Below are 26,424 nucleotides of genomic sequence, written 5' to 3'. Positions count from 1 at the left end.
AAAAGGACACAGATTGCCAAGTCTATGGGAGCCCTGCAGTCATCCTCTACTAGAGGCTCCTTTCCACACTCCTTCTATAGAGCAGGCTCAAAAACAAATACACCAGAACACCCGTCTTCATCCTACAAAAGTCCCAACCAGGGCACCTTTTCCAGAGGATACTCTAGAGGAGGTTACAGGGGTAACAACAACAGGGGCAGAGGCAGGGGTTATAACACCCACAGCAACCCTAAGCCCAAATAGTGACTTCCTTGCGCTTCCCCTCGTTCATACCAGTCCTGTTGGGGACGTCCCTCACAGTTCCTGCCTGTCTGGACTTCCATCACAACAGACAAGTGAGTAAGACAAATTATCCAGCATGGTTATTGCCTGGACCTCACTTCTAATCCCAACATTCCTCCCAAGCAGCGTCCAATTTCATTAGAACACCTGAAGCTTCTCAAACAAGAGGTTCTTGCACTATTGCAAAAACATGCAATAGCCAGTTCCCTTGCCTCATCAAGGCACAGGGGTCTATTCCCTCTATTTTCTAATTCCAAAAAGAGGACGGCTTTCTCAGGCCAATAATGGACCTCAGACCACTCAACTTTTACATCCAATCAGACCACTTCCACATGGTCACTTTACAACAAGTGCTTCTACTACTTCAGCAAGGTGACTTTCTCTCCACTCTAGATCTAAAGGACACCTACTTCCACAGTCCCATTCATCCCGTTCACAGGAAATATCTCTGGTTTGTGGTAGATGGTCAACACTACCAAATTAAAGTTCTACCATTCGGGGTCACCACGGCACCCAGAGTTTTCCCCAAGTGCCTTGCAGTGGTTGCGGCCCACATGAGAAGACCGCACATATGTCTTCCTTTATCTGGACGACTGGCTCATAAAAGCAAAATCCCACAACGACTGTGTTCAACACACACTCGGCGCAATACAACTGCTTTACAGTCATGTATTCACAGTAAACCTGGACAAATCCCACCTCCGACCGTTCAGAATACAACAATGCCTAGGAGCTACAGTAAACACTTCCACAACCTTAGCATAGCCCAACCCAGTCAGAGTAAGTGCTATACAAGCACTAGTCCAAAGATTTCAGCCACAACACTCACTACCAGCACGAGTGTTCATGCAATTAATAGGGATGATGGCCTCCTGACTTTTTCTCGTTCCTTATGCAAGTCTCCAAATGTGTCCATTACAAGGGTGTTTGGCACATCAGTGGAATCGGGCTCAAGGTCAGCTAACAGATCTGGTGTTGGTGGACGACCGCACCCATCGCTCTCTACAATGGTGGAATACACAGAACCTTTCCAAAGGGCGGTCGTTCCTTTTAGCCAGTCCCACAGACCGTGCTAACAGACGCATCGCTCACTGGCTGGGGAGCTCATCTTCAAACCCATACCATTCAAGGTATCTGGACCCCCCCAACAAAAACAATTCCATATCGAGTACCTGGAATTGTTAGCAATCTTCCTAGCTTTGAAATCATTTCAACTACACCTCCTAGGCAAAGCTGTCCTGATCCGTACAGACATGACAGCAATGTATTACATACAGAAACAAGAAGGGGACACACTCTCCAGCTTTCACACCTAGCTCAAAACACATGGAGATGGGCCATTCCGCAAAAGATATACCTCCTGGCAGAACATCTCCCAGGAATACACAATCAGATTACAGATCTGCTCAGCCGTCAAACACACGAGATGGATGAATGGGAACTTCATCCTCAAGTTCTTCTTCCATTCTTTCATATGTGGGGACACCCAGAAATAGATCTGTTCGCCACACACCAAAATGCCCAAACTTCGCATCCAGGTATCCACACCCATTGTCCAAAGGCAATGCGCTATGGATGAATTGGTCAGGCAAATTTGCTTACGCTTTTCCGCCTCTCACTCATTCCGTTAGTGGTTCGGAAACTCAAACAACATTCCCTCACAATGATCCTAGTTGCTCCAACATGGGCAAGGCAACCATGGTTCACAACTCTATTGGAACTATCAGTAGTACCACATCAAAAGCTACGCCTCTCACCCAAGCATCTTACTCAGAACCATGGAGAGACACGACACCCAGATCCCAATCAACTCAACTTTGCGATCTGGCACCCGAAATCTTAAAGTTCGGCTACCTCAGTCTCCCACCAGACTGTATGAGCGTTATTAAAGAGACTAGACGCCCTACAAGGGCATTCTATGCAGCAAAATGGAAACGATTTGTTATTTATTGCACGCACAGCAAGATAAACCCACTAGATGCTTCTATTCAGATCATCTGTTACCTCTTGCATCTACAACAATGTAACCTAGCATATACATCTATTAGGTTACATCAAGCCGCCATAGGGGCCTATCTACGAAACAGACACTTGTCTTTGTTTCGAGTTCCTGCTAGAAAAGCTTTTATGGAAGGACTTAAAAGAATAATTCCACCAAGAGCTCCTCCCTCTCCGGTGTGGAACCTTAATGTAGTCCTTATCAGACTAAGTGGTCCTCCTTTTGAACCTCTCCACAAATGCGAACTACAGTTCCTCACTTGGAAAGTAGCCTTTTTAACTGCTATCACATCTCTCAGAAGAGTTAGTGAACTCCAGGCATTGACCATACAAGAACCATTTTTACAAATCCATCATAACAAAGTGGTTCCTAGGACTAACCCAACATTGTTACCCAGAGTAGTATCTGCCTTCCATCTCAACCAGTCTGTTGAACTTCCAGTGTTTTTCCCTCAACCAGACTCAGTGGCAGTACGGGCTCTACACACCTTAGATGTTAAAAGAGCAATACTCTACTACATTGAGGAAACAATATCCTTTAGGGAAACCAAACAACTATTTGTGGCTTTCTCCCCACCTCATAAAGGTAATGCCGTATCCAAAGCAGGAATTGCAAGGTGGATTGTTGAATGCATACAAATATGCTATATCAAAGCCAAACACACATTAACCATTCCCCCTAGAGCTCACTTCACACGCAAAATTGGGTCTTCTATGGCATTCTTAGGGAACATTCCCCTGGATGACATATGCAAAGCAGCAACTTGGGCTACACCACACACCTTCACAAAACACTATTGTGTAGATTTGCAGGCAAAACAACAAGCAAGTGTAGGCCAGGCTGTATTAAAACCACTATTTCAAACTACTGCAAAAGATGCAGGTAGCCACCGCTAACGAGGTAACTGCTGTATAGTCTGTGCAAAAGTATACAATCTGCAGCTCATATGCCTTCAAACGTAAAATGCTACTTACCAGTCTGCATCTGTTCTTAGCATGTAGAGCTGCAAAGTTGTATACGCCCACCCGACACCCGGATATCTCTATCTGTTCCAGTATTATCTTACTTAGATACATTACACATGGACTTCTTTCTACTTCTCACTACTCCATCTAACCCTGCGTGGCAAAAACAGTCTAAGGATGGAGTCTATGCCCAGGCGCACTGTCCACTGAAGGAGGAGTCACCAACCTCGTGACTACAAGACTTCTTCGAAGACAAAAACAAGGTGCAAACATCCGAGCCGAACACCAGATGGCGATCTATGCAAAAGTATACAACTCTGCAGCTCTACATGCCAAGAACAGATGCATACTAGTAAGTAGCATTTTCCTTTCTCCACACTGGGGGCATAGACTGATCCAATAAGAAAGGCTTTGGCCATTTAGTCTACCTTTTAGCAGCACGTATCTGCTCTCTGCGTTGGCCTCTACCTCCTCCACAACATAAGGAACACCTGCCCCTACCCATAGCAGTGCCACTCTAGCTTGGGAGTGGTATTTAGTTCTATAAACCTGGCCTTTCCAGCGAAGGTGATCCGCCTCTATTTAAGTCAGGTGTTTTTTTATAGGAGGGCCATGCTGGTAGGTCTACTCTGTAAGTAGGAGTATATGGAATACCTGCGCGCGGTAGTATGTATACTTCCCACGTTCCATGTGATGATATTTGCATGTGCCTTGTTGGGGGGTGGTTGTATATACCTCCATAGGAGGGTATGTGTATGCAGTGAGGCACCAGGCGATTGGTCTGTGCTCTGTGGTGTTCCAAAAGAAAAACTGGGGTTTGAAGTGCAATTTACACAATTTCATGAGAGCGAACTCTCAACGGGAGTTTACCCAAACACTATTCCTCAGCCATGGTAACTACTGTGTATGTTGATGTCTGACTATAGGGGTAGTGCGCTGCGTATTGTTGCTGTCAGTCTAATCCTTTAGTGTTCTACTTAACTACCATGTGTTTCCCATAGTGCTAGCGTGTACTCCCAACAGGTAAGGGGGAGCATCATATTCTGGCCACACCCTGACCCGACCGGTCCAGAAAAACAGCTCACTCCCTATGTGTGGTGTATCATACAGAGCGTCTGGTTGGTGACCACCCTCCCGCTACATGTGTGAAGCCTGTGTTACAGTTCAGCTCTGTCTTCTTGCGTTCGCTCAAATTATATTGTCTGATGTTTGTGTGACAACTGGCAGGTGCCACAAATCCAGGTCTCCGTACTAAATGGGGGTAGAATCATTTTCGCTCTGCGATTTGGCAGACTCTAACTCTTGGTCTGGACCCTGCGTCGTGGCTCGCATTGCTGCCGCCACGTGAAGCAGTTTTTGTCTTTCTGTTAATATTTCCTCTACGTCAGGAGCTGCTGATGGTGTAGCCTCTGCGCCGGCCTCTTCCATTTCATTTTGACGTCGATGGTTCATTAAGTGATTTAGGTCCAGTTGCCAGGCCAGCACCTTCCAACCAGTCCCAAGCATCTGATGGTGTATCAAAGAAGTGCGTGGCACCTTTCGCCAAAATTCTGAATCTGACCGGGAAGAGTAGGGAGTAGCGTATATTTAGTTCTCCGAACTGGTGTTTGACAGCACTGAAGGAGCCCCGCTGTTTCTGTACCTGAGCTGTATAGTCTGGGAACAACATGACCTGGGCATTTTAGATCTTGATGTCATCTAGTTTGCAGGCTTCCCTCAAGATAGTATCTCTAGCCCTGTAGTTCATCATTCTGAACAAGAGCGTCCCTGGATTGGCCCAGGTAGAGGTCTGTGGGCAGGCTTGCTCTAACACGAACTGGATCGACAATACCCCCTCTGGTAGGAGTGACAAAACCAGCACTCTACATAGGTCACTGGATCCCGTCCCTCGTTCCTTCCGGGAGGCCCACCACTCTCCCATTATTGCGACGTGATTGCCCTTCCAAGTCCTCTAGTTTGTGTTCCAGGATGTTCACCCGGTCCAGTAAATCTTGCAGTGTCCCACGTGAGTGTGGACCGTTGGTTGTAGATTAGTTGGTACACGTTCATTGGTGTGGACTTTCTCAACTAGTTTGATGTTAGGCCCTCAGGAGCGTAAAGTCAGGTGTGACTTTGTAGATTTTGGACTCCAAGGAAGTATGCTTTTGGTCTAGTGCTGCTCCTGTTTTCTTGACAGCTGCTAGGACCAAATCTAATTTAATGGCCAGTACAGAGTGCGGGGGGTCACGGATTCTGTCGCTTTCTGCTTGTGGTGCCTCGCTCACTTCCGAGTGTTTCACTGACTGTGGATTGTTTGATCGTAGACGACCCAAGGCCTGGTTTTGTGTTTAAAGCATAAATTGCCTACCTGTGGCGCTACACCAGTTAGTGTTGACTTTGTCACCATATGGGTGTCGTATGGAACCGTTCCCAGTAATTAACTGCAATCCCTCCAGTTGCCCACGTGTCTTTATGACTTGTAGGGGAGGGCCTTATATGCTCTCAATCCTTGTCCGTTATGGTGCACTAGAGGTGTGTGGCCTAGGCCCAATAAGACCTCCGGACTTATCCCAGCTCAGTTAGGCCCTCGCAGTTGCCCTCGCGGCTATGTGTGCGCGCCTGTTCCCTGAGTTGCTCCTCACTGTGTGGCCTGTGGCCATCAGTGCTCCGCGGAACACTAATTGGTTAATTTGGATCCTCTCCGACCCTGAGGCAAGTGGGGAAGAGCCCCATGTGGGTTTGATGCCTCCACGTTATCTGTACGTCATTGCATTCTGGCCTAGGCCCGATCTGACCTCCGAACTCCGCTCTGTGCCCTTCAGTCCTAGCTAGTCTCTACGCAGCAAGGGCTCACCTCTGGTCATTTTGCATGTCCATGGTCTTCTATGTGTAGTCGCCACTCTCTCTCCACTCTACCACTGCTGCCACAGCTGCCGTCCTCACCCCCTTGTGACGGGCTGACCCTGGCGTGAGGTAGGTCCAAGTTTGCGCAGCAGTCCACAGAGGGTTCACACAGTTATTGTGCCACTCGACGAGTGATCTTGTGCGATCACCGCCCCTTTATTTATCCCCTCGGACCGAGTCCGGTCACGAGAGGGGTGCAAAGATACAACTTAGGGGAAAGGCCAGGTGGCGCTCTACATCCCTCCCATCTTTTAATCAAAACATATAGGTGTAACCAAACTTTCATACATATTTGCAAAGAAAGTCTCCTAGCTTCTGGCTGGGTGCCAGATTCGGGAGCAGCTGATATTGCTGACTTTTTGGAACCACATTCCGCTCTTGTTCATCAGCATGCTCTTCATCTGATGTGTTTCTGGAACATGTTGTCTGACTCGCTTGGGCTTGATCACCAGGCCATGTGCCTCCAGATGGCCCTATAGTTGCCTGTTGGATTGTGAGTGATGTGCTGGCTCTGCCTGCAGCACCAGGTGGGAATTCTTCATCTTCCAGGTTGTTTTCTGCCCGCCTCAGGATGCTCACAGATGCGGTGTTTGACGGCACTTCCTTGAACCAAGCCACGTTCCTCACTACCGTATGTCGGCCTTGCCTAACCGTAATCCTGGTTCTGTCGACTTGCCCTACCGTACATACTTCTTGTTCGTAAGGTGTGCGGAACTTCCACCCTGGGTGGCTGTTTTTTAAAACCACTAGCGCTCCTACTTGCAGACATTGAATCCTCGTGTGATGATCTAGTGAGGTCATTTTCGTTGGTTGTTAGCCTCTTTTGCTCTGCTCTTTCCACATCCCATGGAATGACTTCCCTGGGCGTCTGTCGTAACAGGAGGGTCATGGGGGCACACCTTGTGGTGGAGTGTGGGGACTGCCGGTAGGCCAGGAGGAACTGGTGAAGACCTACCTCGGCATCTTAGTTTTGGTCTAGTCCAATTCGGACGGCCCGATTCAGTGTTCTCATGAATCTTTCCACCTCACCATTCGCTGTGGCCATTGGGGTGCGATTCTCTGGTGGTGAACTGCCTTTTGCCCCAAAAAGTCCTGAAACTCCTGCCTTTGGAAGGTGGGTCTGTTGTCAGACTTAATTTCTCCCCGCAAGCCAAACACTGCAAAGGTCTTCTCCAGCGCCGGTCGTACATGGACATATGCAGTGGAGGGTACAAGTTAAACCACTGGAAACTTCAAGAACTAGTCTATGATCACCAGGGTGTTCTGCTCATCTGGAAAACTCCTGAAGTAGACGCTGACCTTTTCCCATAGAATGAGACACGGAGCTTCCATCCGCACGGGGGCCTGGAGCAGGGTCTCTTCCGATGATGGTGCATGAGTGGCAGCACCAGAGTTCTTCGTCCACTAGTTCATCCATGCCTGGGAACCACTCCTTCACTCGGAACCTTGCCTTGGTCTTGCAGCCCCTCGGTGACCTTGATGGGCGAGCTTGACTATCCGACCGTGGAGGCTCTTGGGGATCACTATCCTCTGTCCATGCAGCACCATGCCGGACCCACTTGTGCACAGTTCATGTCGTGCCCTCCAGTACTGGTGGTGCGTGTTTTGCTCATACGCCAGCAGCAGCTTGGATCCTTCCAGGAATTTGTGCCATCGTCCTCTCTCCAGGGTTTCCTTCACCTTCCAAAGTGTCGTCAGCTGCTTCTTTTATGTCTTCTCCAGTGACGGCCACCAGGCAAGCGTGAGCCTCTACCTTATTCACAAAACACTTTGTGCGATCTTCGTCTAGGGTCTGTTCACTCTGGGTGTTTGGTGAGGGATGACGCGATAGAAAATCGTCAGGATTGTTGACACTGGGCCTGTAGATCAGCTGGAAGGAGTAGGCTTGGAGGTGTATTACCCTCGTTCTATCCTGTGCGGGGGCAGGGTGGTCCACTGAACAGTGGCAGGAGTGGCTTATACTCCATCACCCTGAACGGGTGACCGCACAGGTAGGGATGGAAGTGCTGGCAGGCCCATCGGATGACTCGCGTTCTATTTGGGCATACCTGGTTTCCGTCTGAGATAATGCATGGGTCACGTAGGCCACTGGGACGTACTCCCTTCTAGTATCTTCCTGCAGGAGAATGGCTCCAAGCCCCACGGGGCTGGCGTCCACAACCAGCTTGTTTTTGTGTTCCGTGGGTGGAAATAGGCCATCGTGGTTTGGTCCAGCAGTGCTTTCTTTGTCCTGAAACGCGACCTCTTCCTTGGGACCCCAAGACTAGGGCACGCTCATCTTCGTGAGTTAGTACAGTGGGTCTGATAACATGGCCAGGCTAGATAAGAATCTTCTGCAGTAAGTTACCATGCAGAGGAAACTGCACACCTCGGTCGGGTTTTGCAGCACTGGGGCACTCCGGATGGCTTCTGCTTTCCTGGGATCAACTTTGAGAACCTCACGGGAGAACACGTATCCGAAGAAGTAGAAGTAGCACTTTTTCCGGTGGAGGGTGAGCCGCAATCTGTCAGGAACTGTAGTGTGTCACGCAGTCCTTCATGGTGATACTCCAGGCTCTGGGAACATATCAGAATGTCATCACTCAGGTGTATGACGTCCACCAGCGCTGACAGGGTTTCTCTAATGGCATTCTGAAACACCTCTGCTGCTGACAAGACGCAGAAGTGTAGTCTGGTGTACTGCCGGAGTTCCACATGTGTGGAAAAGCTTGTGATGTAATGACTTTCGGGTACCAGCTACAGCTGGTGGTAACCGGAGTTCAGATCCAGCTTGGACAACCACTGTGCCCCATTCAGATCTGCCACAATGTCGTCCATTGTGGTGGTCACATCTCTTTCCCTCCGGATGGCCTGGTTGGGCAGCCTCATGTCTACACTAGCCAAATGGCTCCAGGCTGTTCAGGTTTCAGTGTGATGACCAGGCAGATACCCATGGGGTGGGGCCCGACATCTTCTCAATTACTCATCGGCGTTCCAGGTCTTGTAACTCCTTCTCAACCAGGGGACAGAGATGGAACAGGACGCGCCTATGTCTGAGTAGCATAGGCTTGATGGTCTTGTCGATGTGTAAAGTTACCTTGTAGTCTTTCAGCTTTCCCAGCCCTTGGAACAGTGGAGGTAACACGTTCAGCAGGTCTTCCGCGTGCAAGTCGTGTATTTGCTTCACGAAGAACACAAGCTCTAGGTCTTTGATGTGGCAACCTGCCCTTTTGGCCTACTGTTACGTGAAACTTGGTCCTGGGGACGTGGTCGAAACTGGCAACATCAACCTCAATCGTGCCTAACAGCGGTAGGGGCTCTGTACCCCCGTAGGTGAAGATGTTGGGCGTGCGAGGAGGACGGGGGACCAACCTTTTATAGTGATTAGAGTCTATCATGTTCACCGATTTTCCCCGGTGTCGATTAGGGCTTGAATCGGGACGTTTTTGCATGCACGGTGCACATCGGTGGGGGACGCCTCTTGCGACTAGAGCGTCCAGCAAAAGAGATAACGAAAATGTCATCATTGTCATCCTCAAAATTTACTGTGGACACTTGGGTGGGGGATGATCCTGGGCTGATGGGGTCTTCGAGCATCAAATGGCGAAGGGTAGTGGTACGTCCTCTCAAGCTACCTCCTCTTGGCTGCCCAGTTCCGCTATGGCAAACACTGGCATAGTGATTGATCTTACTGCACCTGGAGCATGTTTGCCCTCTCGCCATGCAGTGTTCTGTTGGTTTGTGGTTGAAACCGCACTACTCAGAAATTTCGGGGTGTTTCCCCGGGGTACTCCGCGGTTCAGCTAGGCCTGGGAGCTGTTCTATGGCGTCTACAGTTTCCACTTTAAAGGCACTTGTCACCGTGGCAGTGGTGTATTGGTGTTCCTGGTCCTGGCCGCTTCCATTTCATCTGCCCAGCTGTTTGAGAGCTCGTGTGAACGTACGAGGATCGAAGTTTCGTATGACGACATCCCTGGTTGGCAGAATATTTGGCGTCTGAGTGCGACTGAATGATCTACGCACGGATCTCCTCGTGTTGGTCGATGTTCATGCACGTAAGTGCAAGCTCCCGCAGCCGGGCGTAGAACATGTCCACTGACTGCGTCTGTCTGTTTGGGTTGGCGCAGTTTGAAGCGCTCAGTCTGAATTCGTCTGTGGGTCAAAATGCTTATTTAGGGCTTCTACAGTGGCATCGTAGTACCCATCTTCGCCGGTGTCGGGTAGGGTCTCAAAGTTCGTACAGATCATCGCCCCCAAAGTGCATCAGTAGTGATCATTTCACTGCCCTATCCGTTTCTCGTGTGCCCCGAAAATAGTAGTTTCTGATGAGGTGCAGCTGTTGCGGGGGTCAGCCTCCTTGCTGAAAGGTGGCAGCGGGGTGATAGAGGCGTGTGAGTATGACACAGGAGGTACTTGGCTCATCACCAGTGGTGGTGGAGGAGGTGGTGGATCCCCCATAGGTGCTGTGATTCTGACAGCCAATGCACCTTAGAGGTGTGTGGTGGCGTGGGCACTGTTCACTGGACCGAACACTTCGGTGCTGTGGGTGTTTTCCTGGCCTCACTATTCGGTCGCTCTGGGCGTGTGGGCACAGGTATCTTTATTTATTCAGACCCTCTGCACATCCACTACTCTGAGCCCGCCCCCCCCCCCAAGGGCAAAGTCCTGATTCTGGGGTGTCTGACTGAGAAATTCCCTATGCCACATCGTCCCACCTTGATTCATCTCCCAGTCCAATTGAGTTGAGGACAGTGGTGTAGTTTCTTTGTTTATTTTTTTGTTTGTGGTAATCCCCGCAGGGAACAGTTGCAGGACTGCCCTGTTCACTTCTTTCCTCAACTTGGCACCCAGCAGGTGGTGAGGCGTGCGCACACAGCCTCTTCTGGCAGCTCAATCCGCCGGAGATGATACAGCCACGCCTTCAGTGATGCCTGGTTTCCAGACCAGCCAGAGAAGCAGCCTCTGCGGACTGGGGCAGGTGTACGACCAGCCGGAGCTTTTCTGCGAAGGTCTTCTGCCCCAGGGCATCACAGTTCAGCCAGTTCTGGCAGCGGATGGAGCAGCTGGTCAGAATCAAAGCGGTGCTGCCGCGCGGGAATGAGGCGGCAGCTGGATAGCAGCGAAGGGTCGACACTCCCTCGTTGCCGGCGTAAGGTAGGCCCAAGTCAGCGCAGCGCGCCACAGAGTGTCCACGCAGTTATTGTGCCACTCGGCGACTGATCTCATGCAATCACTGCCAGTTTATCCGCTCGGGCCGAGCCCGGGCGTGCAAAGATACAACATAGGGGAGAGGCTGGGTGGCTCTCTACCCACCCCCCCCCCCCCTAGCGTGGGGAGGCAGCACGCAGTTCAGGTCTTCACCGCCACCTCAGTGCTTCGCTCTTTCCGTGTAAACCAGGCCACTTCCACCTCGTAGTGTTGCAGTGGCCTCCGCAATCAGTTCTGTTCTCGATATCGGTGCAGCAAGATCGCCCCGTGCATCTCCACGCAGCCGGCTCCCAGCCCAAGCTCGCTTACCTCGCCCGGGCAACAGCTTTCCACTGGCTTATGGGCACCAGTCTGGACGGCACGCTCGCCTCTCTCCGCTGCTGCGGTGGTTCCACTGGGGTACTGGCCTCTTCCCTGTAGGCTATATTTAATGTAACGGCCGGCTCTGTGAGGTAGCTCTGCACCGGTTGCAGGTCTCATTCTTATGGCTAGGGCCGCATCAGCTTCCCCATTCTCCTCGCTGAGGACCAAACCGCAGCCACACTGCTCTCCAAGCTGCGGAGCGTCAAGCTCTGGGAGGGATCCCACACTTGCTGAGGGCCAGATTATGTATGGATATGTTGGAATGATCAGGATAAAAAGGGGAAAAATGCGAAACAGAATTAGATTGTGTCCGCCATTTTGGGTGGTTAGTCACGCCTCATGGTTATTGTGCTTGTTATAATTACAACAGTTTTATTAACCCTTTCCGTGCTCCGGATGGCCGGGAGCTGTCCTAAGACCTGATCCGTCCTCGCACATGCCTATTTAAATCCCTATTTTTTCCGTTGAATTTAGGGGTGGGGGCTGGCCAGGATGGGCATGTCAATTGCCCCCACACAATTCCAGTCTTTTTGCCCCCCCTGGGGGGCAGATGGGGGCTATAGCCCTCAATCTCCCTCCCCCCAGATTCCAGGGGTTTTTCAGGGCGAGCCTAGCGTTGCAGCGCATGCGCTGCTCGCTTTGCGAGGCATGCAGTATTCAGTATGGCGTGGAAGCTCCGCCCATTCTCCACCCAGCTTTTTCATTGGCTTTTGTCTTGAATGCGGAATTCCGATTTGGTTTGACGCTTGTTAGTCCCTCCTCATAAAGGCCATGTCGTCATTTGAATCCTTCCATGGCTACTGGCCCCTTTACTTCCAACACTATTTTCTTCCCCTGCCTGCCCCACCCCCTCCCCCACAGTCTGTGACTTCTCGGCCCACGACTGCTTACCTGCCCCCTGCACTCCCATTTGTGCCTTCTTTCCCACCTGCACTTTCGTTTCCAATGCAGTAGGTCTTGTGTAAATGCGAGTGTGTGTGTAGGGGAGGTGGTTTCAAGGTGATCTCATGATGTAATATTTTCCTAGTGAAGTTTGCTTAGGGACGTTCCAAAAAGTGTTACTGTTGGAAATGCAATAGTTGGTTGCAAATGCTTCTTTATAAAGTCCTTTCTGTGACGTAGGAGGCGGATTTGATATCCCGGCAAGCCTCTGTTCGCTCTTGCGTCTTGCTGGCGTTTAGACCGTTCCGGTTACTTCCTGCAGATCTGGCTTGTCTCAAGAAGATGAGTACTGCAATGTGTGCACCAGGTAAAGCAGAGGACCACGTTTAAAGTTTTCATATGATTTTATGGATGGTAAAATCAGAAACAAATCAATAAATGAATGTTTGAATCGATAATGTCGACGCAAGAAGCAATGCAATTTGTTTAAATGAAGGTCTTTGCTTAGAATTATAGTTGATTGGAAATCAGAGTTGATGAAAGGGATAGGTTTACATACGGATGCTAAGCTGTTGCCTGTACACCAAAACAATAAAAACAGTTTCAAAAAAAAAAAAAATGAAAGCGATAGGTTTATGTATTCTAAAAAGCATACCATAAACGTTGATTCCCGTTATGGGTTAACATTCCAGAGAATACTTTAAGTAAAACACAACAATCAAACTAGGCATTAATTCTACCTTTTTAAAAGCTATCTAATCAGATGAAGTAGATGACATTTTCCTCGAAGACAAGGGAAACTGAGGAAACTCTGTTAATGGCGGGGTGAGCGGTACATCCAAAGTTAGCTAAACTGCCAAGTCTGGAAAAATATAGGCCAAGCCCAACTTAATGTACTCTAAACACTTGTTTAATATTTGATCAAAGTAATCCGATTGAAAAGGAGATCAGTAATAATGCTATTCGGGTGCCAGCAATAATATGCGGCGTGTAGGACAATACTGCCCCTTTTTGTGCCTATGTGTTTAATGGAGGCCACTGTGGCATCTAAGCACCTTCTCAGAACCGGCCAGAGAGATACTGTTAAGGTGCACCCACCCACTGCGCAGTTGTTGTTAAAGTTGCAAACTTTGTGGGCATTTCCCATATTCATATGCAAGTGAAGTACCCAATCTGCACAAAGTGGATTCTGAGCGCTGCGATTATCACGACACATTGTAATTTCTGCTCACGCACATTTTTTCCTGGACACTTTAAGTCCAGAATAATTGTCTCAAACTGATTAATAAAAGCACTGGCTGGCAATCGCTGTTATATTTCATACTGATCGACGGAATTGGGTATATTTAGTAATTACTGCATCCAACAAACATCAAATGCTTGGGGTACTGGTAATTAGTGATTGTGTTAATTACCCCTATTTCCACAGCACCATAATGGCTACACTGAAAACTGAGAAGTTTGGTATCAAACTTATCCGCACATTAAACTCACCTTGATGCCAGTGTGGGATTTAATGAAAAATGCACACAGAGGGCATCTCAGAGATGCCCCCTGAAAACTAACCCACCACTAGTATCCAGGCTGAGTGGCTGCTTCAACCAACAGACATGTTTCTGGACCCCTGGGTCTAGAGCCTGCTGCTCTCTGGGGCCTGAAACAATGCACATCCTGGGACGAGGTGCCAAGCCTACTTCCCCAGGATGGGCAGGGTTCATGAAGGGGAAGCTTCAAACGCATTCCGCCTTTGTGAGCTTCCCCAGACCATTTGCTACTTTCAGCAACTGGTCCCCACTGGTTCTATCCCCCACTTTGGGCTTGAGAACCGGTGAGAAAAACAAGTGAGGGAAAGAGGTGTGCCCACTTCTGCCAACTTCACCCCTCATGTAGGGGAGGTGAAGCATAGCTCTGAGTCCCCGCCATCTTGAGGATGGGGGCACCCAACCAACCAGGGACAGGCTCCTGTCCCCCTCCCACTGGAGGGTTGCATGATAGGGGATGTACCCACCCCAGGGAAGGGACCCATTTGTCCCTGCCCTTTACCTACCTGTAACGCCCCTAAATTTAGTATTTAGGGGGCATCCAGAACCTTGCTTCCTGAGATCCAGCCTGACAATAAGAAGAAAAGAAGGACCGAACAGCCGTGCAGCCAGCTAACAAGAGGCAGATGCCCCCTGACTTGGCCCCAGCCCTACTGGCCTGTCTCCCCTCGAACCTGCCCCTGCAAAATCCCGGTGTGTCCTGCATCCAGCAACCTCGAAAACCCTGTAGGACCTGCGTACCTTCACTTCTAAAGACTGCTTCTCCTGTGAACACCGGATTTGTTCAACTGCACCCTCTGGCAGCAGCCAGAGACCCCGAATCCAGCCCACTCTGCACCCTCCGATCCGGCGACCCCTGACCTGCCTCCAGCCGATGCCTGCAGTCTAAATCCAGAAGGCCCCCCCTAACCACGACCAGGAGCTGGTAAGAAGATCCGACTCCAAAATGCACCCCTGCACCCGATGACCCACGGCCTTGTGTGCCCAAACCGACGGTGCCTAACCAACACATAACTTCCCTACTTACCTCTCCAAGTGGTGGTCGTACCCAGCAGTCCTTCGTCTCCCTGCCTGCAGTGCTTTTGCAAACCGTAGGTTCTCTATAGAAAACAGGGCGCCCGACGTCGAAACAGCACTATGGACCCAGCTGCCCCAGTGCTTCTGAGGGTTCACCTTTTGTGCTACTTTGCTTCCCCATTTGCCCTGACCTTAACCCTAGGAGCCTTGCTCCCACAACCCCAGTGGCCTGCTTGCCAGCAGCCACCAACTGGAGGTCTCCTATCCCCCATTGGATAACATTAGGCCTCAACACTCTGCACTCGGCCGCCCTAGTGCCGCTGAGGGTGCAACAGTGCATCACTGACCCTTGGGGGCACTTGAGTCTAACCCCATATAATTAACTCCCACAGGCGATTACTTACATGTGAACCGATAACCTGTTTTTCCTCCACAAGATAACATTGACAATTTTCTTCCAAAAATTTCTAAGTGTGGAATTTTGAAATCTAAAAATATTCTTTTAAAATCACGAGAAACTAAAATGTATTTACTTACCTGTTTACAGGAAATGTCCCAGTGCTGAATCCAGGTATCCAGCACTGAGTAAGAAAAGTAACCTACAAAGTAACGTACCTGTAATTTACTGAAAAAACCTATTCATTTCAATGCACTGTTTTTCTTCCAAAAAGCGAATGTGTGGAGTTTTGAAATCTAAAGATATTCTTTAAAAATCATGTGAATAACCAAAACTTAATTACTTACCTGTTTACAGGAAATGTCCCAGTGCTGAAACTAGGTATCCAGCACTGAGTTAGAAAAGTAACGTACAAAGTAATTTACCTTTAATTTACTGAAAAAGCCTATTCATTCCAATGTAGTGAATTTGAGAAGTGTTGCAACCTGCTGCATCCCCTGTAAATCAAAAAGTACAAGTTCTAGTGCATTTTCAAACTGTTCTATGTTCAGCAACTTATTACTGAAAAGTATTTTATGCTTACCTGTGCCAGGCTTGCTTGGTTCTAGAAATAAACAGTATATTTTTTTATACAAAAACAATTGGCCTAGTGTTCAGTTCTTGAGTGTGTGAATTCATTTGCTGACTGTGTACATCAAATGATTAACACTGTCCTCTGATACTGCCTTACTGCTCGACCACTCTACCACAATTCGAGAGTAAGGTTCTATCTAACTTTAACCTCTGCCTACCTCTGGGGTACCTGGGCGCTATACACACTATACCTCATTTTGGTGTAGAATATATAGAACCAGTTTCCTACAGGTGGCGCATGGCTGGCGGTGTGCATGGATGGTGCTTGGCTGGCGGTGTGTGGATGGCACTTGGCTGGCGGTGTGCGTTGATGGATGTGTGCGTGTACTTGGCTGATGGTGTGTCTTGCATGGATCCCCCAGCGTTTCCTTACCCAGAATCCCCCGCAAACCTCAAATTTACTTACAAAGTCATATTTTCCTCACATTTCTGTGTTAGTTGTACGATTACCTTGCAGGCACGAGACCAAGGGGAATGCTGGGTAGTAGGAATTTTGAGAAAAATGATACCTCACTTGTGGGGCTGCCCAAAATGGAGTCATGTTTTTGGCACTTCCATGTCATGGGCACTTGGCCCAGCCACACAAATAAGGTATCCATTTTATCGGGAGACTGAGGGGAATGCTAGGTTTTAGGAAATTTGTGTTGATCCGTGATCCCACAACTTTCCAACACAGATATTAGAGGGAAATGTGACTATTATGCTAAAATCTGTGGTTTGCAGCAAATTTTCGAAAGGAAAATGTTGGGGGATCAATGCAAGCCTCACCTCCCTGGACTCCCACGGGTGTCCAGTTTTCAGAAATGTCTGGTTTTTTTTAGGTTCCCCTAGATGTCTGCAAACCCGTGACCAAAACACAGGTGCCCACCTATCTATCACAAAACTACCTGGTATTTCAAGGGGGTCACCTGTGTTTTTGGTCCCGGGTTCAGCAGCCATATAAGGAAATCTACCAAACCCACACATTTCTGAAGACTAGACACCCTAAGAAGTCCAGGGAGGTATGGGTTGCATGAACCGCCCCCAATGTTTTCCTACCCAGAATCCCCTGCAAACCTCGTGTGGGTGGGCCAAGTTCTAGCGACAGTCAAGTGCCCAAAACAGGAGGATACATAAAATACCCATCACAAAAAGACCTGGCTTTTCAAGGGGGGCCACCTGGGTTTTTAGCTCTGGGCTTGGCGCCATCTTGCGAATCCTACCAAACCCACACATTTCTGAAAACTAGACACCCGGGGGAGTCCAGGGAGGTATGGCTTGCATAGACCTCCCAACATTTTCCTGGCCAGAATCCCCTGCAAACCTCATTTAGCTGAAAAAATCACTTCAGAAATTAGTGGGTTTGGTATGTTTCCCTCGATGGCTGCCAAGCCCTGGCCAAAAACCCAGGTGACCTCCAACCCCCCCCCCCCCCCCCCCCCCCCCCCCCCCGCCCTTGCAAAACAAGGTTGTTTTGTGATAGGTGATTGTGATGTCTCCACAATACGTTTTGGGCCTTTCCCTACCGCGGGCACTAGGCCCACCCACAAGAGTGAGGTACTATTTTTATCGGGAGACCTGTGGGAATGCTGGGTGGTAGGAAATTTGTGTCAGTCCATTGATCCCACAACTTTCCCACACAGAAATTTGAAAAAAGCGGATTTCTTTTTTTCCCGGCTAAATTTGAGGGATAAAGTAACCATGAAGGAGACCACCGAGGCAGGAATCCAAAACGACTCCAAGTCCACACAGCAGCAAGTCAAGAAACTTCAAGGTACCTGTCGTGACCTCGAAATAAAGCTAGACGAATATAAAGGAAGATCGCACCGGAATAATATATTCGCATTATTGGGGTAGCGGAGCGTGCGGAAGGGCCAGCAACAGATTTATTTGTTGAAGACATCATCATCAATAACATGCAACCAAAGAATCTCTCAATTCTTCACCATAGAAAGGGTACACTGGGTCCCGGGTGGGAGGCCTAAACCTGGAGCACCACTCAGACCCATCCTGACCCCCGAATATTTAACTTTCGAGACAGGGACATTATACTGCTGGCGGCAAGGAGTGGGCCACCTATTCACTTTGAGAATAGTGAGAACCTTTTTCCCCGACTTCACTGTCGGGGTCCAGAGACAGCAATGGCCTTTTAACAAGGTCAAGCAGGAACTGCAGAGGCGAGAAGTTAAGTATTCCGTGATATTCCCTGTGAAATTAAGGGTGGAGGCAGAGGGCAAAGCTTGGTTTTTGAGAATCTGGAAATAGCGAAGGAGTGGTTGGAGGGGTGGAGGTTGGTGGCTGCCAACAGCCCTAAAGGTCAGCGGGAGAGGCATAGACAATCAACACAGGAACCCAAGGATCAGTTGCAACGAAGTACCAGAATCTGTCGAAGTCCAGAAGAAGAAGAACAGAAGCGGCTGATGCGCTCTGAGGTAATGGTACGGACACAGCTGAGTAAACTGATGTCAGGTGAGCCAGGAATTACATAAAGAAAGAACTCTAAAAAAGGAGGGACAAATTGACATGGATTTCAACCTGACCAGGAATTGTATTCGCTGGTTCCCCAGAGGTAGAAGGGATGCCTGGTGGAGACAGGGGAAAAGCCCATAATCCCCCCCCCCCCCCCCCCTTCCCCCCCTAGATGATACAGAATTTTCAGGGCGACAGGCACTCTGCATAGTTGGGGAATCTGACAGTTTTAAACCCGGATAGCAGGGTGGGGGGAACTTGTTATTCACAGTTTAAATGTAAGATTGTTCCAGGGAGGGAAAGGGAAGGTATGGGGAAACTAGAGGCACTGGGCTATTTGACAGAAAATTCCATTGCTTGACCGGAAGATTGAAGTTTGTTGTTCAGGGTAAACCAGTTGCAGGACATGGAGACAGGAAAGACCTACTATATCCCACGAGAAGGGGACTATCATGTTCAAGGGTTATAGGGAAAATGAAAGTTAAAAACCATATTAGAGGCTAATGAAATGGGCAAGGGCCCGGGAATGAGACTTCTCTCCTGGAATGTGAATGGGCTGTGGGACAGAATTGAGAGAGGAATGGTACTCAAAGCACCACTCCCCTGATATAGCTTTACTTCAAGAGACGCACCTCATTGGCAATACCTGTAAAGTCCTAGATAGATGGGGATATAAATTGATAGCACATGCGGGATTCACTACGGGTTCAAGAGGGGTGGGGATATTGCAAAGAAAGACCTTTCTCTTAGTGGTGAATCAAACCTGGGCAAATGCCTTGGGATGATACGTGGCAGTGTCGGGGTCTTGGAGGGAGAGGGTGGTAAATATCGTCTCGGTGTATGTCCCCCGCAGCATTGCGCACACACAAACATTCAAAGATATAGGAGATATACTGTTGGAGATGCCGGTGGGTGAGCTCCTATTAGGGGGAGATTTCAATTCTGTACTCTCTGAGAACTTGGATATCCACAGCGAGCCACACAACAAACGAACTCTAAATTATTAGAATTCCTGAATGCGATGGGGCTAGTAGACGTGTGGCGTACTCACAATTCTACAACACGATCATACACGTTTTACTCAGGTACCCACACAGTCTTCCAAGAATAGACTACAGAATCGCCCTGCCAGACCTAATGGGGAAGTTTAGAGATGTACGTCAAACGGCCAGGGGAATATCAGACCATTCAACGCTATGGGCGGTTTACTAAGAAAGGGGACCCCGTCAGGGGGGAAAGGACAAATTGATCCATGGTGGCTCAAAATCCCTGCTACTAGCAATGAAAAACTATTTTGAAGAAAACACTGGGTCGGTCCAATTCACACTAACATTATGGGAGGCATATAAGCCCGTGATACGGGGACAAGCTATCTCCTTAATAGCGGGACATCGGAAGGGGGGAAAAAGGCAGCTTTGGAAAAAATTGAGGGCAAGCTCCTGCAAATCGAGGGAGCCCTAACTGATAACGCAGAGGAGACTACACATATACTAGCTATCAAAAAACAGATACTGTGAACTGGCCACAGACGGAGCCAGGACCCAACATACGGCAGCCAGGCACAAAATATACGAATTTGGAGATAAGACAGGGAAATTGCTCGCCTGGTTAGAATAGCATGAGCTAGCCAAAAGAATAATCACCTCCACTTCGAGAGGAGAGCAGCTTAGAGATCCCCAAAAATTGCATTAAATCGAGAGTCGAGAGTAGGGGACATTGCCCGAAGACCAACGCCTTACCTCCATAGTGGTGATTCACAAGGAGGGAAAACCAAAAGGCAAATGTACATCCTACCAATCTATTTAGTTGATTAATGCGAAAGTAAAAGTCCTTGCCAAATTTCTTGCTGATCGCCTTATCCAATTTATCCCACGATTGGTACACCTTGACCAATCCGGCTTTGTCAGGAAGAAATACAGCGCCCAACCGCCGTAGACTTAACGGAGTGCTGGGCAGGGTGGATACAATACGAGAGAATGCAGTGGTTGTCGCTCAATTCTCCAAAGGCCTCGATACCGTAGAGTGGCCATACATGTTCGCAGTGTTGTAAAAAATAGGGTTTGTACAACGTCTTACAGATTTCCACTGAGCAGGGGAACAAGGCAAGGGTGCCCTTTGTCGCCTCTGATTTTTGCACTAATGTTGGAACCATTTGCCTCTTTGGTCCGAAGGGATCCATTGATCAGGGGTTTGCGATGGTCTGATGAATGTGAAGACCGAATATTCTTATGTACAGACAACATCCTTTTATGTTTGGCATCCCCTAAAAACTCAAGTCACAGGGTACTGCCAGTAAAAACAGTCCGTAACCTGGGGGTTATGATGGATGAAGATCTCCAGCTGCAATCCCAGGCGAACAAGACCATAGGCACCTGTATTGCCCTACTAAGAGCTTTGCGCCAAATCCTTCCGCTCCTCCCTATCGAGACCAGATCTCTGGTGGTTCAGAGCGTGATCCTAAGTAGGCTCGACTACTGTAATTCACTGTTCCTGGGTGCCCCTCGGTACACTGTACAGGGACTGCAAAGAATACAGTCCGCCGCAGCCAAACTGGCCTTGGGAAGACAACGTGACTCCTCAACAACACTGGCATTGAGGGACCTTCACTGGCTCCCGATCAATAAAAGGATCGAGTTTAAATCATTGGTCATGGTGTATAGAGCCCTCCATAAAATTGGTCCTCCTCCTCTGTGCGATAGATTCTCATGGTACGAACCAAAGAGACTTCTTCGGTCCACCAGCCAAAGTCTGGCAGTGGTTACCAGAGTTAAACGCACTAAGACGGGAGGCAGGGCCTTCAGTACGGCGGCAGCCCGCCTCTGGAATCAAATCCCCCAAGATCTACGCCAAGCTTCATCATTGCTGAACTTTAGGAAGAATCTTAAAACATGGCTCTTTGGCAGAGTTTAGAGTGTAACATTCTTGGCACATCGGCAAACGTTCCTACTGTCTCAGGTTTTCTTCTACAGTCTCTTAGCGCCAGGATGCCCGTAGGGTGACATAAAGCGCTATAGAAGAACTTTATACAATACAATACAATACAATATTCACCAACTTTGGGAGGTACCCTGGCTACAACATAAACTGGTCCAAATCCACCATTTGTGCTACACGGACAGTCCCCCGCCCTCCCCACGGAATGTGAGGCAGAGGCAGTAATGGAAGGCTTCCGCTACCTAGAAGTGTTCATAACGACAGACCCAGATCTCTTCTACAAAAGTAACCTACTGCCCCCCCTGCAGCGCCTACAAGACGATGTACACCACTGGAAGACGCTGCCTCTTTCTCTGCTAGGACGGGCGGCCCTCTTTAAAATTATGGCGCTTCTTTTACATCTTGCAGAACACGCCATATATGGTGCCCCCCAAAATACTTCACAACAATAGAAATTGAAAAAGGAAAGTTATTGTGGGAGGAAAAGCCATTGAGAATCGCTCACCAAAAATTAGTCCGGGGATGGTATGATGGGGGTATTGCGTTTCCCGACATACAGAGATACTATTGGGCAACCCAACTGGTTGCCATTATCCAATACATGCATCAATCACTGGAGGATCCTGCGTATCATATGGATAGATATGTTCCAGGGAGGAGGGGGCATAAGAAAGCACTCTAGCTCTGACCGGCCCAACCAAAATTACCGTCTAACTTTGGCATACCGTCCTGCGACAGATGGCTGGGAAAATAGGATCAAGCAACACACTACACTCTGGGATGCAGAAATTCTTGGAAACGTGGGCAAGTATCTGGCCTTTAACAAATGGGACCTCATAGGTATATCCCGGGTGGGAGATTTGTGGGTGAGGGGCGACATACGATCATTTGAACTATTTCAGCAAGAATGCGAACTATCCAATTCTGAAATGTTCCGCTATCTGCAGATTAAACATGTACTGCAAGCGGCGATCCCTAAGAGCATGCCACTCCCAGAGTGTTCTCCACTAGAAGATAGAATCCTAAGAGATCATATGTATAAGAATGCTATATCCTGACTTATCAGAAACTGGTAAATAACTCCCCGGACACCCTCGCCAAACTCAGAGGAAAGTGGCAGGCAGACATTGGGGAGCTTGATGGGCATGAATGGCAAGACGCTTTGTCGTCCCTAAAGGAAGCGGCCATATTGAGAGAGTTCAGATTAATACAATTAAAAATACTTCTCAGAATATACTACACGTGCAGCTGCCTAGTTAATATGGGAAGAATAGAGGATGCCACCTGTGGGACAGGGTGTGGCCTGGAGGGAACATACTATCACATGGCGTGGGACTGCCCCAGGATACAATACTGGGTAACCATAATATGGAAGAATTCCGAAGTCACAGGGATAGAATTGACCCTTGACCCAAACTGGTGTCTCCTCAACATATGGAAACCCACAGATATCAGCGAGAAAGGATCTGGGTAACATTGCGGCACACAATTGCAAAACGCAACATTGCTCAACACTGGGAGGTGCTGGAAATACCATGCCTGTGAGATTGGGAGAGGGAGCTCAACTGGTGTAGGATTGCCAAAAAAAAGTATATACAGGCAGAGGGTGCCCCAAGAAGCGGTAGCAGATCTGGAACATGTGGAATATGTACTGTGGAAATTTGTGTGCGAACCCGGGGCAGGGGATACAGCGGAGAGTAAACCAGATGGTTGATTTCCCGTAGCAGTAGGCACAAAAGACAGAAGGCGAAAGACTAGTTGGGAAAAGGGGGGTTACATAGTAACGTGGAAAATGTACATACAATTGCAACGGGTTTTGTGTAATGTGTAAAATGTATTATGTCCTGTCACAATTAATAAAATCCCCTTGATGTTGGAAGAAAAGGACGTAAATTTGGCGTGGATACTTTTTGGTCAAAAAGTTACAGGAGCCTAAGTGCGAACTACACCAAATAGCCAAAAAAAGGCTTGGCACGGGGGGAAAGGCCTAGCAGCAAAGGGGTTAAAGTCAAATGACAAGTCATAGTGTGTTCTCTGAAGATTCAGAGTTACATCACTGTGATGGAAATATGGCATGCCCTGTGGCGGTTCGTCCATTAGGGCGCTGGGGCGATTCCCCATAAGCCGCCCGTGCCCGTAGCTCCCGACATTCAAATAATGCAGGTTAGTGTCAGGTGAGTCAGCATGACGCCAGACCGCCCACCCCCTTTAGGGTCTGAAGAGGGTGGGCGGTCTGGCGTTATGCTGACTCACCTGACTGACATGCATTGTCAGGACGGCAGGGGGTGGCGTGGAGAGCACATCAGGCAGCAGCACAAGTGTGCATGCCGGGCTTAGGTCAGAATTTTTCCGACCAGCCCAGTCATGCGCACTAGTGTTGTTTGCCTGGCGGCTGCGCATTAGTAGCGCGAGGGTTGAGCAACGTCTCAACCCTCGGTCTCCTAATGGGCAGGCGGGCAGCGAGTACCCCTGCCAAGCCAATCCTGGCGCTGCTGGAGCAGCGTCCATATTGGCTGAGAGCAGAGGGGTTGCCACTCCAGTCAGTGACGCGGTAACGTGGAAGGCGCCAACGCTGGAGTCGGACCCCTGCCCATAGGCGCGGACCCAGTAAGTTGTTTGCTGCTTTAATTTAGTCTTCCCCGGTGCTCTTGTGCCTGCGCAGTGAGGGCTTTTCTACATGTGGTATTGTGCGAGCAATGGACCCGTGTGTCTGCTGTGTTCGCAAGCACGTGCAGTGAGCCTATGTGTGCATTGCGCACGGAGATGTGGGCAGTGCATGTTTCTAACTGCTTATCGTGCTCCCAGTTCTGTGCAGTGCCGTGCAGTGCATGCTTTCGTTGTGTAGAAATTACCATCCCAGACCATGCTGTGCCCGCATTGTGTATGCGATATGTTGCCAGTGTGTGCAGTGTGGCATCCCACCAGCATACCGTTCTACCAGGGGCGTGCGGTGCATACTCTTGTGTGCGCAATGTATGCCCTCGTGCGTGCACCAGGAGTGTGCAGCATCGTATAGTACAAAAAGTTGTATTGGTTCATTTGTAATTGCTCTGATTTACCAGACACACTAGCGAATTAACTGTATCCAGCAACAACGTTTTAGTTGCCTGTGCTCGTATTAAAACGGGGTGATATTAAACAGTTCTTATAAATACGCGCTGAACGGTAATTAAGTAATGTCAGAAAGACTTACCTTGCACCATTTCAGATCCTTTATGCCGCTTTTGGAAAAGAGCAAATTTGTATATCCCATTTTTTTTAGGTAACTTTAAATTTCATTAGTCAGATGTTTATAACATTGAAAGTCCTGTCTCCTTAAATAGTTTTTCAAATCCTGAACGTGCAAAAAAAAATAAAAAACTTTTGCTCGAAGGAATTAGGAATCGGTGGCACTGCACTGGCAAAGCAAATTGTTCTCTCCTGGTGTTCTTGAAAGGAGTATTGTACAGGGGAGGAAGGATACATGGGGAAGGGCAGGGGGATGACTGGGGAAAAGGGGGCAGAGTGAGGAAGGAAGGTGGCAATCAATAGGGAAGAGGGGTTGGGAGAGGACGGTGAATCGGTGAGGTAGATCCATTCTTTGGCTTTACCATCAAACAAGGTGAGATCTGCAAGTAAGGTTGGGTGGCCAACCTATCAGTATCTAAGATGTGCTGAGATGAGGAACTTGTAGATAAGCCTGTGAGGGCAGTTTAGGCCCAGAACTAATTGCTTTATTAACCTTCCTGTTACCTCAAATTTGCTAAAAAATGCACCATTTATCCCCCCCCCCTCCCCCCACCCCCATAACCGCCCCTAGGGTTGTTCGAGCTTGCTCGCTCACCGCAGTTCAGTACGACAAAGTTACGCCCACGACTTTCAAATGTCACCAGCTGCCACTGGGCATCCCTACCATAAATTATGTGTGCGTGACGGAGTTAGCGTGAAATCGGCAATTTTCAGCAAGGTCTCTTAATGTGACTGGGTCTGTAATTGGCGGTCTGTCACCCGTAGTGAGTGATAAACATTGTGTCAGAGGTGTAATAGTAATTATGGCCTCGGCGACGGACCGAATGTCTGCACGCTGTCATGTTGTCCGAGGGAGCTGAAATCATTCCTGCATGAGCGCGCCTGAAATCTCACCACAGTGTGCCCATGCGGGTGATCGTGTGAACCGAGTACTATTGGTTGGCGTTGGCATCGCGAATGAGCCTCATTTTGCCACCGTGTTGAGTGCCGTGGCTTACTTTTAAAATTTGAACATCCACACGCCCCATATTTCGGCACCGGCACGTAGGTGAGCAGTGTGCTAACTCTCAGCCATCTCTGTGCCGAAGTGCCAGGTTACCTGCATTGGCACCTTTCGAAAGAAGGACATCCAAGACCTGGTATGTCCGGACTAAGAATATAGGAGTTACTACAGCAACTGGCTTTGATTGTTTTAAATATTGCTAGTTTCTAAACGAAGAGCCTTTTTAGAGCTCCAATCCTATTTTATCTGTGAAACACTAGAGAAGTGGGAGAAGTTGAATCTGTGTTAATTTTTAAGGGTGTATTTGTGTTTTTTTGTTTGTCTGGTTGCAGTCCTTCCTTTACTTGGCCTCATGCTTGTTTTTCTCCCCTATTTCTTACTTGACCCTCCTACACCCTCAGCAGAATGCCACCGAAGCTTGTCTGTGCCAGTCAGCCCACGAGAAGATCAGGTGGACAGAGAGAGGCAAAGTGAGACGTGGTCCCTGAGAACCAGGCACAGCAATACAGACCTGACACAGAAAGGCATGGGCCCGGCCCAGTCCTTCGAAGATCTGCAGCAAAGCTTTGGAAGGTAATGCTCACACACTTCCACACATTTATCTACGTGGGATTAGGAAGATGTTTACTGCCAGAATACACATATGCATATGGTGGAAAGGT

At 48.8% G+C, this 26,424-nt stretch overlaps 1 protein-coding gene across 2 annotated transcripts in view; it reads left to right on the top strand.

Annotated features, from left to right (window-relative positions):
* The window catches only part of LOC146861338 (mitogen-activated protein kinase kinase kinase 5-like), an 802,557-nt gene that overhangs the window by 498,373 nt on the left and 277,760 nt on the right, over positions 1-26,424 (top strand). Inside the window, exon 21 of one of the 2 annotated variants that reach the window (XM_085645620.1) lies at positions 26,167-26,335. In XM_085645620.1, coding sequence (XP_085501746.1) covers positions 26,167-26,335 — 169 coding nt within the window. Of the gene's footprint in view, positions 1-26,163; positions 26,336-26,424 lie in introns of both variants that reach the window. The other variant, XM_085645619.1, reaches the window with a different exon arrangement.

Source organism: Triturus cristatus, chromosome 3_1, assembly GCF_964204655.1.
Source record: "Triturus cristatus chromosome 3_1, aTriCri1.1, whole genome shotgun sequence".
Classification (NCBI taxonomy): Eukaryota; Metazoa; Chordata; class Amphibia; order Caudata; family Salamandridae; genus Triturus; species Triturus cristatus.
The sequence above is the reverse complement of the archived record's forward strand: the minus strand, read 5'-3'. Positions and strand labels throughout refer to the sequence as shown.